Below are 19,142 nucleotides of genomic sequence, written 5' to 3'. Positions count from 1 at the left end.
GGGCGTGCGGCCGATAAATAGGGGGCCTGCATTGTTGGCGAAGCCGTCAAAGCTGACCAAGTGGAATCACAAACAAAGAGCTTTTTTCGTTGAAAATTCTCGTGAATAAATGCTTAAATCCCTGAGTTCTTTATACCTGTAGATATGGATGTAAAACCGTCTCGATCCTTGGTTAAAAGCAAAAAAATGTGCAGTTAGCATTTATTTTACATAAATATTGCGAACTTGATGATGCCAATGCAGTAGCGACTAATTTCTCCCACTGATTTTTTTCACAACATTTCAAAATGCATTCATGGTACGAAAAATATAATAATTACCTTGAATCCTCAAACAAATCACTCCTGAAACAATCCTTCATGTTTGTATACGGTACAGCTTTCGTACTTTTTCAACCTAAACCCGGTGGGTGTGTGTGTGAATAGCTCCTCTTAATGTGGGCGGCCCCCTACTTGAATGCGAGGTGTAGTGCATGACCAATCTGAGCCGTCAATACATTATGAGGTCTATGACAAGTGTTATTAACATATTTGATGAGGGTTGCTTTGATATCTCAAAAACAATAGCAGCACAAACAAAAAAAAATTCAGCACAAACGAATGATGGAGGCCCAACTTTACGGAGCTATCAATCATCCAAATTTGAACAGGCTCAGTAGTGAACTTCCTTGCTGTGTCTAAGTTCAAGTTAAATAGTTGAATTGTTATCCATCAAAACATTTTTTTTTGTGGGACACAAGTCACTTTTTGGTTATAATGATTATCAGAAAATTTCGCCTGCCCTGGAACAGGCAAGAAACATTTCCCCCAATTAATCAGTCATTTATGCATAGTTACTTTGTCTGAACCTTGTATGCACAGAACCAATCATTTAGTGTAAAAGTACATTTTGTATTTCACCCATGATTTATGTGAAACAACCTAGATATTCCAGACATCATTCCACTTATTTCACATGATTTTGTCATTTCATGGTCCTGCACATGAGCATGTTTTTGGAAGTGTTTTGCTCAAATAAGGCTTTTGACTATGGAGGACCAAATGAGCCGGAATGAAATATCTTTCAATAAATACTTAAATGTTTTCATCTTGATAGTTTTACCGTTTGGCAGAGACTAGAACAACATAAGGAACGACACAACAGTCGACATTAATATACTATTCATGTTTATCTTAATGTAGCATGGCTCCTAGCAACAACTCAGTCACAAATCTACAAGCCTGTCTCGAATATGGTCACGCGCGTCTGATTTCTATACTTCCACGCAACATATTAGATTAATTTTTTCGCTTTCTGTCTGCTGTCTAGCTCATCACCCAGAACGGGAGCAGATTCTAACAGTTCCGTAGTGCCGGCTCCATCCAAACTCAACGGGCAGAGCAACAAAGTGTGTTTGGTGTGTTCGGACGAGGCCTCCGGATGCCACTACGGGGTGGTGACGTGCGGCAGCTGCAAGGTTTTCTTCAAGAGGGCTGTGGAAGGTTAGTCTTGCACTCAGAACAGCACATTCGTTGCCTCGTTTCCACCGAGCGCTAGGGTCGAGTCGCAGACAGCACATTTTTTATTCGAAATCAAAATCTAACATATACAGTATTGGCCTGAATATAAGACGGTGTTTTTTGCATTGAAATAGGACTGAAAAAGTGGGAGTCGTCTTATATTCGCGGCCTAGACATTATACCCATTCATGACGCTAGATGGCGCCAGATATCATTGAAGCGAATGCTGAACTAGAGGAGTAATGTTCTGTCATGACAGATCTCAGCTACTCTCAAGTTTAACCAGTTTGCAGTATTTCATTGCAATGTTTTTCCTTATTCAGATTTGTTTCAAGATATGAAAATAAATCTTACAATGTATTTGAAAACAAGCAAGATGGAGCGCAGCCTAGCTAGATCCTGCACTGCAAATTTATAAAATCTTAATCAGATTACTTTTCGCAAATCTGGATGAATATTTTCTCCATCTTGTTTTGAGTGTTAAAGACTTCATATTAGGGGTGCACGATATCAGTTTTTTGAAACCGATACCAATATCGATAATTTCCTGCTCCTCAAGGCCGATACTATATATATATATTTTAGGGGTGTCAAACGATTAAAAATTTTAATTGAGTTAATTACAGCTTAAAAATGAATTAATCGTAATTAATCGCAGTTAATCGCAATTCAAACCATCTATAAAATATGCCATATTTTTCTGTAAATTAATGTTGGAATGGAAAGATAAGACACAATATGGATATATACATTCAACATACTGTACATACCGTATTTTTCGGACTACAAGTCGCACCTGAGTATAAGTCGCACCAGCCATAAAATGCCCAACAAAGAGAAAAAAAACATATATAAGTCGCACCGGAGTATAAGTCGCATTTTTGGGGGAAATTTACTTGATAAAATCCAACATATAGAACGGATATATCATCTTGAAAGGCAATTTAATATAAAAATACAACAGAGAACAACATGCTGAATAAATGTGCAGTGTACAGTGCATGAACAACGAAATGAGAATATACTGTCCTTACCAGGACGCTACGGCTCAGTCCCTGCTATACAGCGAACTCCCAAATGACGATGCTGGACGTCCGTATAATGTGCTGAATCAATTTGGTGCTTGATACCAAACAGGTTCGCATCAACGTAAAGAAATGATAATTAGGTGCTCTTAGAGCAATGACATTAAACGGTTAGCATGCGTTTGCTAGCATTAGCAAATCGTTCAAACAACCACACAACTGGCTCTAAGTGTCCGATCGCGAGTGGAAAACACACAACAACAACAGAAAAGATGATACACACAGGCTTTGCCTCTGTAGAGATATTTTGAAAGCATAAACAATGAACGTCGGTTCGCAGCCATGTCTCTCTCTCGCTAACTCGCCCACTCACTCACACCTACGTATCTGTCCGTCTTCTTCTGGCGTGTGAGTGCTCTTTTTCACGTAAACAAGTGCGAGTGCGCCCCCACGTGGGCGTGAAAGCGCCACAAACTAAAAGCATGCATTTCAATATAAAAAAAGTCAATAATACAATTGAACACACATTGCAAAAGGCTGAACGCGAACGTGGCCATAGCTATTGAGTTATTCAGATAACTATAGCATAAAGAACATGCTAAAAAGTTTACCAGACCATCAGTGTCACTCCAAAACACCACAATAACATGTGAAATGATAACATAATGTGTTAATAATTTCACACATAAGTCGCTCCAGAGTATAAGTCGCACCCCCAGCCAAAATATGAAAAAAAACGCGACTTATAGTCCGAAAAATACGGTAAGTACTGTATTTGTTTATTATAACAATAAATCAACAAGATGGCATTACCATTATTAACATTCTGTTAAAGCGATCCATGGATAGAAAGACTTGTAGTTCTTAAAAGATAATGTTAGAACAAGTTATAGAAATTTGATATTAAAACCCCTCTTAATGTTTTTGTTTTAATAAACTTTGTAAAATTTGCAATCAAAAAATAAACTAGTAGCCCACCATTGTTGATGTCAATAATTACTTACACAATGCTCATGGGTGCTGAAGCCTATAAAATCAGTCGCACCCAAGCGCCAACAGAGGGCGACAAAACTCCGTAAAACACAACAAGTACACATTTCACTGTGCTGTCATTTTAATCTGTTTGAGTGGGGCATTCGTGCGTTAATTGCGTCAAATATTTTAACGTGATTAACTAAAAAATTAATTACCGCCCGTTAACGCGATAATTTTGACAGCCCTAATATATATATATATATATATATATATATATATATTTTTTTTTTTTTTTTTTTTTTCAGTGTATATTCACATGGGTTTTTGAGCACGTGTAGGCCAAAAATACATGTGGTGGATTCAGCATAGACTTGCCTTTTACCTAACAGAATTTTCATGATGACATGAACATTACTATAATGAACAAAAACAAAGACAAAAAGAGTTTTAACTTCATATAAAGTGCCCCTGTTTATTTTTTCAAATAAATAAAATTTGAGTCAATCACAATCAGTTAGTCAATATAATTAACGATGTGTTTCGCTGAGCAATAAGCACTAAACTGAAACAAACATAAACTCAACAGGTATTGTGCTTTGTCAGCGGATAAAACATTTGGTGCAAAAGGAGAGGAGACTTTGTGGTCTTGGTCCATGAAATAACTCAAACGCACACATCCCAATCCACCGACACCGTGCCAAAAATATATATTATCGGGCCTATTAATAATGTTATTGGATTTATTGTGATGACTTCATAATTCCTATTATCGGACCGATAATTATCGTGCACCTCTACAACAAAACTTTTTACGGCACAAACAAGCACAAACGATTGACATCATTTTAATAGAAATTTGCGTCTTATGGGAGCTAACTTCACAGAGGTCTTACCACTTGGTGGAAATGTGGCTTCCAATGTAAAGTTTGGATTTCGGGCTTTTTCGCAGGCTACTGTTCTTTAGCCTCTGCTGGTTGTGACCTAAGTGGGGCCCTAAGTCTCCATCAAGCAGTTCCTTCTCCACCCCTGACTGCACAAACACTACATACCTTTGCTGTGGCCTCTTAACTCTAGTTCTGACCTTTTTGCATGACTAAACGTTTTCTTTATGTTTTCCTTCCCGAAACTCAGCAGTATTTTGGATTGTTTGTGTGATGTACCGTAACGGCAATTTAAAATGAAGGGTGGGACATTTTTAATTTCCATACAAATGTTACAATCTGTTATCTTTTTTTGTTTGTTTCCTCCACCCCACCCCTCCTCAAACAACACAACTGCCCTCTCCATTTTCCGGTCGTTTTCTCAATGGCGAAGGATGGAGAGCACGACAAAAGAGTGATGGTAAATAAATGCAACTTTTAATAAAAATGCTAATCATTCTGGTGGTGAGCATGATGTAATGCTCACTGATGATTTGTCGCTATGTTCAGTATTCTTGCTTGCAAACGCGCTCAGCTACTTCTTTTGGCGTTGCATGAAATAATTGATTCAGCCTTTTTCTAATGGAGTGTCTGTTTTAACAAATTTGAGCACAATGATTTTTTGCGTTTTGTTATGACAAATCTTTTAATCCACAAATCAATTACTAGCCTATCTGCAATGTACCTAATCTGTGGGGGAAATACAGTGCCCTCCATAATTATTGGCACCCCTGAAAAAGATGTGTTTTTTAGCTTCTAATATATTTTTTTATTCAAATAATATGGGACCTTAATGGAAAAAAAGAGAAAAATCCAACCTTCAATACAAGTGCATTCATTCAGTGGGGAAAAAATCACACATAAAGAAAAAAATTATTTGACATCAAATAATGTGTGTCACAATCATTAGCACCCCTGGTGTTAATACTTTGTACAACCCCCTTTTGCCAACAAAACAAGGTCTGGGGACTGAGATGGCCATGGGAGGAACTTGATTTTGTGTCTGGTGAACCATTTCTGTGTAGATTTGGCCATATGTTTAGGGTCATTGTCTTGCTGAAAGACCCAGTGACGACCCATCTTCAGCTTTCGGGCAGAGGGCAACGGATTTTGATTTAAAATGTCCTGGTATTTCAAAGCATTCATGATCTGACCAAAGCACACGGTCCCAGTTGAAGCCTGGGACCGTGTGTATTTTTGTGTGAGACCAAGATTGAGCTTTTTGGCATCAAACACTCTAAGTGGGTCTGGCGTGCCACGAAAGATGCGCATGCTGAAAAGCACCTCATACCCACTGTGAAGTATGGGGGTGGGTCAGTGATGCTGTGGGGCTGTTTCGCTTCCAAAGGCCCTGGGAAGCTTGTTAGGGTGCATGGCATCATGAATGCTTTGAAACAGTCTTTCTATCTATCCGTGGATCACTTTAACAGAAAGAATGCTAATAATGCCATTTGTGGATTTATTGTTACAATAAACAAATACAGTACTGATGTACAGTATGTTGTATGTATATATCCGTCGTGTCTCTTATCTTTCCATTCCAACAATAATTTACAGAAAAATATGGCATATTTTAGAGATGGTTTGAATTGCGATTAATAGCGATTAATTACGATTAATTAATTTTTAAGCTGTAATTAACTCGATTAAAAATTTTAATCGTTTGACAGCCGTAATATATATATATATATACACATAAGTTTATTCTTACATTTTAGGGGAAAAAGTGAAAAAACATGCCTTATATGTATGTGCTTCCAATGCTAAATCTGAATAAATACATTGAACACAAACATTTTTTTGGGGTGGGGGGCTTACTTCCAAGTTTTTCACTTATCGCGGCGGTTTCTGGTCCCCGATAACCGCGAAAAACGAGGGATCAGTGAATGAAGGTCACTTGTTGTTGAATTTCTCACTTCCAATAACAAAAGGGAGTGACCGACCCAGTAATGCCCCAAAATCAGTGCCTGAAAATTAACAACAAATAACCTGAAATGCGGCAAAACGAAACTCATCGGTCACCATTGACATAGCTACCCTCGCAGTTCAAATAAATTGGATGTCGACTCGCGATAAAAACATTGTAATTTACAGCTGGATTGATTTCCTGACCCATGTGCCAACAATTATTGTGAGATCATCATCATCATCATCCTTGTATCGCAAATCGTATCGTGAGGTAGCCAGAGGTTCCTACCCCTATTACTGATCCTGTTATCAACCACGTCAGCATTGAACTCAAACTCACACGAGGCTGAGATGTACTCATATAACAGCTCTAACCTACTGTAGTGTACGTTCACGATTGTGCAGTTTGCTAAAGGGACTCAGGTTCTGCTAATCCTTACGCTGTACTGTACATACAAACTCGATTTAAAATGCGATATTCATCTAAAAGCTGTTGAAGCCGGCTCCTGTTTATATAATCTGAAATTGACCGCAACCTTTGCCCCCTCTCAAGGCAAATCCATTCAAGAGCATTAATGATAATGATGAAAAGAGAAGCCGCCTGCGTGACATTTAAAAATTTGCTGCCTCCTCTTTGAACAGCTTGAATTGTTCTGCTGCATTGTATGCAAGACTTTACCCTTTAAATGATCGTGATTATCATTGACTCACTGAAGGATTATGCAACTAGTTTGCTCTCTAAAGAGCAGTGACATGGGAAGTTGCGCTTTTTCCGCTCATAATTCCTGTAGGCCAAATGATTATTCTCATAATGGCAATGAAAGAATATTTCAGAACATAGATGAATAAATAAATATCCTAGCCAAAATGTTTAGTTTAGTGTCTTCCTCCCTCATCCCAAAGGGGTTTGGAACTGTAGAAAAATGTTCGTACTGTAAGTGAGAATGTGACTAGAGTTGTCCGATAACGACTTTTTAACTGATAAACAATATCTTCCAATCATATCGAACCGACACTGATATATGCAGTCGTGCACTTAAACTGTTATTGCTAATTGTATTGTGATGCCCTACTGGATGCTTTAATAATGATAAATGTAACAACGTCAAGGTTTTCCCCCCAAAAATAAACATTTTGTGCAAAATAAGTGAACAACTTCAGCTGAAGTTATCGATAGGGTTGTTCCGATCATGCTTTTTTGCTCCTGATCCAATCCCAATCATTTTAGTTTGAGTATCTGCCGATCCCGATATTTCCCGATCCGATTGCTTTTTTTTTTGCTCCCGATTCAATTCCAATCATTCCCGATTATTTTTTCCGATCATATACATTTTGGCAATGCATTAGGAAAAAAATGAATAAAACTCAGACGAATATACTGTATACATTCAACATACAGTACATAAGTACTGTATTTGTTTATTATGACAATAAATCCTCAAGATGGCATTTACATTATTAACATTGTTTCTGTGAGCGGGATCCACGGATAGAAAGACTTGTGACTTTGTATATTGTGATTAAATATTGCCATCTAGTGTATTTGTTGAGCTTTCAGTAAATGATACTGTAGCCATGCCCAAATGCATGATGGGTAGTGGAACCATGACTCTGCATAGTGCTACCAATTGATATATCTTCTCTGCGTTGGGAAATAACATAAAGTGTTAAGTAAAAGATCAGTTGCTACCTTGCTTCCCCACATTGCTTCCCATGACATTTCTAATCGTAGGGAGAGGGATTGTTAGGCTTTAGCCAATTAAAAAAAAGCCTCCAAAGGCTGCCAAAATTCACTCTGCTCATTTTACGCTGCCTTTTATCTCTCTATATAGGTAAAACAGCGCCATTACAGATTAAGCGCGACAACGCGTGAGTGGGTCGTGCAGCGCATGCATTAATTGCGTTAAATATTTTAACGTGATACATTTTTTAAAAAATTAATTACTGGCGTTATCGGGATAAATTTGATAACCCTATCTTAAGCCTAAACTAAAGACTCCGGATGAGTGTAACATATTATGTCTGTAACGTTAAATACAATTAGAAAACGATTTAATTAAAAAAAAAAAAAAATGTATATTAAAAAAAGGCATGGCCGATATTTTTCTGCCGATTCCGATACTTTGAAAATGACGTGACATCCCGATCGATCGGGACATCTCTAGTTAGCGAAAATAAATGTCCCATATAAGTAATATAAATTGAAATGAGCTAAAATGTCCATCATTAAATAAATGAAACCGTTCACAGTTAAATCACTAGGGGGCGACCAAAGCGTTACAAATACAACCAGGCGTTTGTAGGACATGCCAATGCAAAAACAATTCCCAAAATGCATTTTGCTGGGTTTTTGCGCAGATTTTTGTATTTTATTACTTTTCTTAGTGACTATTCCTTTCTGGTAAGGCAGTAGTTATACAGTGAGGAAAATAAGTATTTGAACACTTCGCGATGTTGCGAGTTCTCCCACTTAAAAATTTTCACGGTAGGTGGTTGTCCACAGTAAGAGACAATCTAAAAAACAAAATTCCAAAAATCACAGTGTATTTTTTGAACAATTCTTTAGTATTATACCAAGGGCGTAGGTTTGGTCTCAATATTGGTAGGGATGACATAACAGCATAACCTGCATGCACACTTATTGCTGGGGACGGGACATTAATAAGACCAAACAGATTAGGTGAACGGGGGTCAGGGATAGATTTCTCACGAATAGGAACCTAAGTAATTGATAGGCGAAATGATCAATGCAAAATCTGAACCGACTTGTACTAACTTTCATATGTATTAGTTCAAGTGATACATCGTTCGATTCAAACCTTTGTTTTAAAAAACTACTAAAAAAAAAAAAAAAAAAACCCATTATGAAAACTTCTAGAATAAATGTGTGGATTTTTGTTGTTGTTGTTTAGCAAATTTAAATTGCAATATTTGAACATTATATTAACATACACAATAATCACTTTACTATCCAGGAATGCAAAAATTAACAATTGTCTTAAGACCACTCAACATTGTCTGTCTAAATAAAAAAATTAAATACAACTGAAAAATCGTCTTAGTTAGGGAATACCAAAAATAAATAAAAATGGAACCTTCCTTCAGGTAAAACGCTACTGCTTTTGTCCATAAAAACAACCAAACTCAACAAAAAAAATGAAAGCTCCTTTCGGCTGCTTTAAGGCGACATAAATAAAACAAAAATAAATATTGGGACAAAGGGGACACTTCTCTCTAAGCAGCTTCCTACTCGAGTTTTGCAGGTTAGCAAATTCACACAGTTTAATGTTATGCTAACTCTGATGCCGGTCGGGCTTTCAGTCGCAAAATTAGTGGTGTGTTCCCCACCTCCACAACATTGACGTCTTTTTACATGACTTACAGTGGTTGCTGCTGGGTGTCATGTCATCAGCCAATCAAACGTGTGTTTGAGGGGAAAAAATGGACTGGCACATTCAGCAAGTGAAAAGGAGGAGGATGTTAGTCTGAAAATAATGACGTAATTCACTTAATAATGGTAGGGTCAATTCTGTGCTTACAACATGTGGAAAGACAATCTAAATTACCTATATAACTGAAGTTAGTACAAATAAGGTTGCTTAAAAGTTGGTGGGGACAATTTGAGCATCCTGAAAAGTTGGTAGTGTTATTTCCCTATTGTCCCTATGCAAACCTACGCCCTTGTATTATACTGCTGCAAATAAGTATTTGAACACCTGTCTATTAGCGAGAATTATGAGCCTCAAAGACCTGTTAGTCGCCTTTAAAAAGTGGAGTGGAGGTGGACTTTTTACGTCTGACTTTTTGACCTGTTTGATGTGATTAGCTTCATATAAACACCTGTCCACCCCATACAATCAGAAAGTCTCCAATTCCTAACGTTTTCAATACCAAAAAGCTGTCCAAAGACAGAAATGTAGACCTCTACAAGGCTGGAAATAGTTACGGGGCAATTGCCAGGCAGCTTGGTGATATAAGTTCCACCGTTGGAGCAATTATTAGAAAATGGAAGAAGCTAAACATGACTGTCAATCAACCTCGGACTGGCGCTCCATGCAAGATCTACCTCGTAGGGTGTTACTGATTTTAAGAATTGTGTTGAATCAGCCATTAACTACAAAGGACGAGCTGGTCACTGACAGCTGGGACCACCATTTCCAAGGTTGCTGTTGGTAATACACTAACACAGGTTCCCCTGCTTAAACCAGCACATGTCAAGGCCTGTTTTAAGTTTCCCAATGACCATTTGGATGATCCAGAATAGTCATGGGAGAAAGTCATTTGGTCATATGAGATCAGAATGAAACTTTTTGGTCTTAATTCCACTCAGAGTGTTTGGAGGAAGAAGAATGATGAGTTCCATCCCAAGAACACCATCCCTACTGTGAAGCATCGAGCCGGTAGCATCATGCTTTGGGTTTTTTTTTTCTGGGACTTGACGACTCCACTGTATTAGGGAGAGGAGGACCAGGGCCGTGTATGGGAGATTTTAATGAAAAACCTCCTTCCCTCAGTTAGAGCATTGAAAATGGGGTCGTGACTGGGTCTTCCGACATGACAATGGCCTGAAGTAGACAGCCAGAATTGGCAAGGAGAGGCTTCTTAAAAAGCATATCAAGGTTCTATCTCAAGACCTGAACCCAATAGAAAGTCTTCGGAGGAAGCGCAAACTCAGTTTCTCTGTGACAGCCCAGAAACCTGACTGATCTTGAAAAGATCTGTGTGGAGCAGTGGTGCAAAATCCTTGCTGCAGTCTGTGCAAACCTGCTGAAAAGTTAGAGCAAACATTTGACCTCTGTAATTGTGAACAAAGGCTACCATACCAAATGTTTACATTGATTTTCTCAATTATTAAAAACACTTATTTGCAGCAGTGTAATACAAATAAATTGTTTAAAAATCCTACACTTTGATTTCTGGATTTCTTTCAAGATTGACTCTCACAGTGGACAAGCACCTACCATGAAAATTTAAAACCTGTCCATCATTTCCAAGGGGAAGAACTTCCAGATTTCGCAGGATGTTCAAATACTTATTTTCCTCACTGTATAACTACTGCATTACCAGAAAGAAATAGTCACTAAGAAAAGTAATAAAATACAAAAATCTGTGCAAAAACCCAGAAAAATACATCTTCGGAATTGTCCTTGCATTGGCATGTCCTATGATTGCCTGCCTGTATTTGTAACACTTTGGTCGCCCCCTAGTGATTTAATTATTTATAGGGGACGTTTATTTACAACAACTTCAGTTGAAGTTGTTCTCTTATTTTTCTTATTTTTAAATAATTATTTTCCTCACTGTATCGATCGATATTATCGGACAACTCCAAATGTAACCGTTGAGGTGTGCACTGTAAATCACTAATGACCAGTCCAGAGTATAGTTTTTTTTGTTTGTTTGTTGTTGCTCTAATTCAACTGAAGGCTGTACTAATCTAATGAGACAAATACTATGGAGTAGCCAATCAAACATATTATTTCGTTTTTCCGAACAAATTTATACATTTTATTTGTTTTAATAATAAAAATAATAATACATTTTATTTCTAGAGCGCTTTTCAAGCCACAGAAAGACTCTTCACAAGAGAGATGGAATCACAGTACGATCAAAACAATCATAAAAAAAAAAACGGCTGTCAAACAATTAAAATTTTTAATCGAGTTAATCACAGCTTAAAAATTAATTAATCGTAATTAATCATCTATATAATGTGCCATATATTTCGTTAATTATTGTTGGAATGGAAAAATAAGACACAAGACGGATATATACATTCAACATACTGTACATAAGTACTGTATTTGTTTATTATAACAATAAATCAACAAGATGGCATTAACATTATTAACATTCTGTTCAAGCGATCCATGGATAGAAAGACTTGTAGTTCTTGAAAGATAAATGTTAGTACAAGTTATAGAAATTTTATATTGAAACCCCTCTTAATGTTTTCGTTTTCATAAAATTTGTAAAATTTTCAAACAATTGTTGATGTCAATAATTACACAATGCTCATGGTGCTGAAACCCATAAAATCAGTCGCACCCAAGCGCCAGCAGAGGGCGACAAAACGCCCCCCAAAAAAACAACAAGAAGTGGATATGACACTGTGCTGTCATTTTAATCTGTTTGAGCGGGGTATGTGCGTTAAATGCGTCAAATATTTTAACGTGATTAATTTAAGAAATTAATTACCGCTTGTTAATGCGATAATTTTGACAGCCCTAAAAAAAAAAAAAAAAAAAAAAAAAAAAAGATATTAAAAGATAAAAGATTAAAAGCACAATAAAGAGGAGCAAAGATATAACAGAGCTAGGGGTCATGGTGGGTAAGAAAGAGTGAACAGGTGTGTTTGGAATCTGGATTTGAAAAGTGAAAGGGTAGATATACTGTGAAGATCAGGGGGTAGGGAGTTCCAGAGCTGGGGACTAAACTAACTGACTAAAAGCTCTGGAACCAAAGGTGGAGAGGCGGACACGGGGGACGGAAAGGGGGAGGATCGTGGAAGAGCGAAGTGGACGGGTTGGATTGTTTAAACAAGAGCAGATTGCAAAGGTAGGGAGGGGCCAAGCCATGGAGTGTTTTGAAGGTGATGATGAGGATCTTGTAATTGATTCTTTGTTTGACGGGAAGCCAGTGAAGTTGACGGAGGATGGGGGTGATGTGGTGTGTGGCGGGGGTCCGAGTGATGAGGCATGCTGCCAAGTTCTGGAGGAGCTGCAGTTTTTGGAGGGACTTGTTAGGGTGACCAAAGAGCAGTGAGTTGCAGTAATCGAGCCGGGAGGTTATTAGACTACAGACCAGGGTGGAAGCGGTATGGCGGGTGAGAGAAGGTAGGAGACGAGAAATGTTGCGAAGGTGGAAATAGGCTGATCTGGTGATGCTGTTGATATGTGACCGGAAGGAGAGCGTGGTGTCGAGGATGACAGCCAGACTCTTAACCAGAGTAGAAGGAGAGATCTGTACATTGTTTATGGTAATAGAAAGAGGCGTGCGAAATTTCCGATTCTTAGATTATTCGCGATTCGGCTGTGGAAGATTCGAGTACGATTCACAAATAACCAAATTCCGATTATTGAAGTATACCAGGTAAAGCAGAAGTAAAACACAGTCAGCGCGTTCTTTGGGACGCAATGAGGAACGGACCGAGAGTAAATATCATGCTCAACTCATGCCGCTAGATAAAAAAAGAACAATCATAACTGACTGCGGCTGACAGCCGCTACAAACAACGCCCAGTTGCTAGTTGTTACAAACATACGGCTACAGTAGATATCATATATGTAGAACTAGATGCAAAATGACAGATGACGTCGGTGTTAGAACTTGTATTACTGAACAGAGATGCGAAATGACAGACTTTCCGGTGTAAGTAAACAGCCGCCATCTTAAAGCAGTAGACCTCTCTAGAAGGCTCTGTTGTAGCGAACCCAATAAACTTTTTATCTAAAATACTCCTAAATCGGCAGAATCTTGTCTTGAATCTATCTTTGAATGATGAAATAGTTTTAAAACTTTGACAAAAGTAGACAGAAGGGAAATTATGGAATAACGGGAGCCATTTTAACAACTGTAACTGTTGATTCACAACATTAAATTAATTGAATGTCGTTTAAAGATACAGAATGGGGACTGGAGTTTTTTTATTTACTGTTATTTTTGTATTTTTGTTTACTGTTATATGTTAACTTGATACTGAAATAGTAGTTTGGTTTAGCCTGAGAGGATTTTTAAACAATTTTGGAACTAATGTACAAAACATTAAAAAAGGAGGGGGGTACATCAATAATCGCTTTATAATTGAATCTGAGCCTCTGAATTGTAATTGTAATCGAATCGTTAGGTGCCCAAAGATTCCCAGCTCTAGTAATAGAGAACTTATGGACATGAGAGAGCATTGTGGTGGCTCCAACTAGGAGGACTTCTGATTTTGAGCTGTTGAGTAGGAGGAAGTTAGAGGGGAACCAAGAGTTAATGTCATCCAAGCAGAGGGTGAGGGAGGAAGGTGGGAGGGAGGCGGTTGGTTTTGAGGAGATGTAGAGCTGGGTGTCATCCACGTAACAGTGGAAGTGAAGGTTGTGTTTGCGGAAGATGGAACCGAGGGGGAGAATGTAAATGATGAAGAGGAGCGGCCCCAGTACAGAGCCCTGGGGTACGCCAGCGCAGACAGGGAGGGAATTGGATTTATGGGGGCCGAATTTGACAAATTATGTGCGGTCGGACAGGTAGGAAGTGAACCAGGAAAGGGGTGTGTAATGTAATAGAGAACCTATTGACATGAGAGAGCATTGCAGTGGTTCCAACTAGGAGGACTACAGATTTTGAGCTGTTGAGTAGGAGGAAGTTAGAAGAGAACCAAGAGTTAATGTCATCTAAGCAAAGGGTGAGGGAGGAAGGTGGGAGGGAGGCGGTTGGTTTTGAGGAGATGTAGAGCTGGGTGTCATCCACGTAACAGTGGAAGTGAATGTTGTGTTTGCGGAAGATTGAACCGAGGGGGAGAATGTAAATGATAAAGAGGAGCGGCCCCAGTACAGAACCCTGGGGGACGCCAGCAGAGACGGAGGGAATTGGATTTATCGGGGCCAAATTTGACAAATTGTGTGTGATCGGACAGGTAGGAAGTGAACCAGGAAAGGGGTGTGAGTGTGATACCAAGGGCGGAGAGTCGGTCGAGAAGGATTGTGTGGGAAATGGTGTCGAAGGCTGCAGTGAGATCGAGGAGGACAAGGATTGATAATAAACCAGAGTCGGATGCTATGAGGAGGTTGTTTCTAATTTTAAGTAAGGCTGTTTCAGTGCTATGGAGGGGGCGGAAACCGGGTTGAAACTGCTCGTAAATGTCATTGGTAATTAGGTGGTTATGGAGTCAGGATGCAACGGGTTTTTCAAGAATTTTGGAAATAAAAGGTAGGTTGGAGATGGGGTGGAGATCATTGAAATTGGTGCGATCCAGTTTGGGTTTTTTCAGAATGGGTGTGATGGAAGCAGTTTTGAGAGATGGAGGAACCGTAATGCACGCAACCAGTTTTTAGCGATCTCAGACAGATGGCCAATTCTGTATTTTATTTACTGTAAATCAAGTTACGTGCAAAGCTGTTTGAAGGCACTTTTTAAACATCAATCCTCATACTTAACAATGTTTTGCTGCAAATTATTACAACTCTTGTAAACGTGGGAAGAGTCTGTGTGTTGTGACAACAGTTTTAAAGGAACACGAGTAAAATGTAGGGTTTATTTTTTTTCAAAATGAGAGTCATGTACAGACTAGAAGCTGTCAGTACTGTATGCTAGATGTTTCTGAACATTACCTGCTGCATTCAGACATAGCGTGAGACGGTAATATACAGGACTTGTGATTAGCTCGCAAGTCAGCAGACTGTGTTTACAGTTAAAACGCACTTCTATGTCTGAAAGATATAGTACAGTTAAAAAAAAATCATGTTGAAAATTTATCAAAATTGGATGATTTGATTTGAAAAAACATTTTTACAGACTTAATTTACTTGTTAAAATGAACCCCTCGTAGACTTTTGCTTACTTGTTATTGTCCATTAATAACAATGTCTATCTTTGTGTATGTTTTATTGAACAGGCCAACACAACTACCTGTGTGCGGGAAGAAACGACTGCATCATCGATAAGATCCGCAGGAAAAACTGTCCCGCCTGTCGCTTCCGCAAATGCCTTCAGGCTGGGATGAATTTGGAAGGTAAACTTTTGTTTTATGAGAGTGTGTCTACGGTCATCCATCAACTGTGAAATTAAATGAGCAAAGCTTTTAGGAGCTATTTCCTAAAATGCTTCTGTGGGGAAGTCGTTCTAATATTGGCTCTGGTGTGTTCATCATGTATTCTTTAGTTTATCCAATGAATGGTTGCCAAAGAGTTAAAAGAGAATTCTTATTTTGTAACCAAAAAATAGGTAACACCTTATTTGAACGTTCTCTTACTTGAAAAGATTAGAGAGGCCTGTAATTTTCAACATGGGTAAACCTCAACCATGAGAGGTTTAACTTCTTCTAACAAGGTCTAACGAGGCTCCCTCCACTCGTTACCTGTATTACTGGCACCTGTTTTAACTCATTATCGGTATAAAATACACCTGTCCACAATCTCAGTCAGTCACACTCCAAACTCCACTTTGGCCAAGACCAAAGAGCTGTCGAAGGACACCAAAGACAAAATCGTAGACCTACACCAGGCTGGGAAGACTGAATCTGCAATAGGTAAAACGCTTGGTGTAAAGAAATCAAGGTAGGCTGTAGGAGCAATTTGAAAATAGAAGACATACTGATAATCTCCCTCAATCTGGGGCGCCATGTAAGATCTCACCCCGTGGCGACAAAATGATAACAAAAACGGTGAGCAAAAATCCCAGAACCACACGGGGGACCTAGTGAATGACTATCAGTAACACAATGCGCCACCAAGGACTCCCCCTGCTGAAGAAAGTACGTCCAGGCCCGTCTGCGGTTCGCTAGAGAGCATTTGGATGATCCGGAAGAGGACTGAGAGAATGGGTTATGGTCAGATGAAACCAAAATAGAACTTTTTGGTAGAAACACAGCTTCTCGTGTTTGGAGGAGAAAGAATACTGAATTGCATCCGAAGAACACCATACCCACTGTGAAGCATGGGGGTGGAAACATCATGCTTTGGGGCTTTTTTTCTGCAAAGGGACCAGGACGACTGATCTGTGTAAAGGAAAGAATGAATGGGGCCATGTATCGAGAGATTTTGAGTGAAAATCTCCTTCCATCAGCAAGGGCATTGAAGATGAGACGTGGCTGGGTCTTTCAGCATGACAATGATCCCAAACACACAGCCAGGGTGACAAAGGAGTGGCTACGTAAGAAGCATTTCAAGGTCCTGGAGTGGCCTAGCCAGTCTCCAGATCTCAACCCCATAGAAAATCTGTGGAGGGAGTTAAAAGTCCGTGTTGCCCAATGACAGTCCCAAAACATCACTGCTCTAGAGGAGATCTGCATGGAGGAATGGGCCAAAATATGAGCAACAATGTGTGAAAAGCTTGTGAAGAGTTACAGAAAACATTTGGCCTCCTTTATTGCCAACAAAGGGTACATAACAAAGTATTGAGATGAACTTTTGGTTTTGACCAAATACTTATTTTCCACCATGATTTGCAAATAAATTCTTCAAAAATGAAACAATGTGATTTTCTGTTTTTTTCCCACATTCTGTCTCTCATGGTTGAGGTTTACCCATGTTGACAATTACAGGCCTCTCTAATATTTTCAAGTGGGAGAACTTGCACAATTAGTGGTTGACTAAATACTTATTTGCCCCACAGTGATAATGTCTCTGTTTACTTTATGGCTGCCATCTCTGGCCCTAGACGCCCAATCATTTTAAACTGGGAGGGGCCGGAAACCAGAGCATTTGCAGCCAGTTCCAATTTTGGGGGAATTTACAGGTCACTTTTTGTTCATTTTGGCGCATTTACAGGTCACTTCCTGTTGAGTTTGAGTCACTGCATATTCTTTTGGTGAGATTTCCTATTCTGTAACCAAAAATCATCAGGAAGTGACCCATAAATGCCCCAAATTCAACAGAAAGTGACTGAAAATCAACAGCAAATGACCTGAAGTGCCCCCAAATTAAACTCATTGCTTGCCATTGATTACCATAGACGTCCATTTGGTTTAGCGTGGAATGAATGGCAGCGAATGAGCAAATGTTCATTCGGAAAACCACTAATTTTGCTGCTGAAAGTCCACTCGGCATCAGCGTTAGCATAACATTAAACTATGTGAATTTGTCCGAATTCAAATGGGCTGGACGTCTACTAATGATAAACGTACAGCAAAAGGATGAAAATAGCTTGTTTTTCTATTTATTCGTTGTTTTGTAAAATAATTTCCTTACCACTGTATTGATAATCATTGTATCGCCATACCGTGAGCTTTGTATCGCAAATCGTAACGTATGGTGAGATACCGAGAGGTTCCCATCCCTATTTCGTATATATCAAAATGACCGGAATTCTCACACGACGCTTTCTGTCTCTCGTTTGACACCCCAAAAATAACTATTCGCCCCAAAACGTGAATTTCAAAACACTACTTGTCCTACAATATTGGGCCATACCACATCATTTATACATCAAAAAAAAATTGGGTGCCTATGGGGACAAAAGTTTAATACAGTTTTTAGCTAATTTTGTACGATTCGGTCAAAATTAGCCAAAAACATACCCAATTATTTCTAACAGCCAAACTTTCCCATTGATTTCCAATTGCCATTTTCGACCACCATTTATTTCAATAGCACAAAAACTTATTATACGTAATACGTATTATTTTTCTAAACCAAGTGACTCAATATCAACATGAAGTTACCCCTAAATGCCTACAAATCAACAGAAAGTAACCCAATGGGAAAAGAAAGTAACCCTGAAATACCCCCATATCAACAGGACATGACCCATAATGAGATTCCTCAAAATCAACAGAAAATGACCCGATATATCAACCATCACTGCAAAGCTACCATTGCAATTTCTCCAGAAATTGCTGTTTCTCATGACACCATCATGAGCATTCATGAATGCTGATGACAGATGTCATTAAGTGTCATCTGGCAAATGATGTCACTTTTGAATAGATGTAAAAAATGAAGACCGGACATAAATAGTGTGAGTGACATAATTCACTGGATGACGCTTATTGGCATCTGCCATGCCATAATTATTACGGTCTTATGACAGTCTTATGAACCCACTGTCAAGTAGTGTTTCCAAAAATTAACTTAAATAATAGAATAGATCTACCATTATTGAGTGAATTATTTCAT

At 38.7% G+C, this 19,142-nt stretch overlaps 1 protein-coding gene across 2 annotated transcripts in view; it reads left to right on the top strand.

Annotated features, from left to right (window-relative positions):
* Positions 1-19,142, top strand: part of LOC130906645 (glucocorticoid receptor-like) — a 134,786-nt gene that overhangs the window by 87,785 nt on the left and 27,859 nt on the right. The window contains exons 3-5 of one of the 2 annotated variants that reach the window (XM_057821168.1): positions 1,309-1,481; positions 4,814-4,840; positions 15,923-16,039. In XM_057821168.1, coding sequence (XP_057677151.1) covers positions 1,309-1,481; positions 4,814-4,840; positions 15,923-16,039 — 317 coding nt within the window. The remainder of the gene's footprint in view (positions 1-1,308; positions 1,482-4,813; positions 4,841-15,922; positions 16,040-19,142) is intronic. The other variant, XM_057821171.1, reaches the window with a different exon arrangement.

The sequence above is a fragment of the Corythoichthys intestinalis genome, chromosome 18 (assembly GCF_030265065.1).
Source record: "Corythoichthys intestinalis isolate RoL2023-P3 chromosome 18, ASM3026506v1, whole genome shotgun sequence".
Lineage (NCBI taxonomy): Eukaryota > Metazoa > Chordata > Actinopteri > Syngnathiformes > Syngnathidae > Corythoichthys > Corythoichthys intestinalis.
This window is presented reverse-complemented; position numbering and strand designations above follow the sequence as displayed.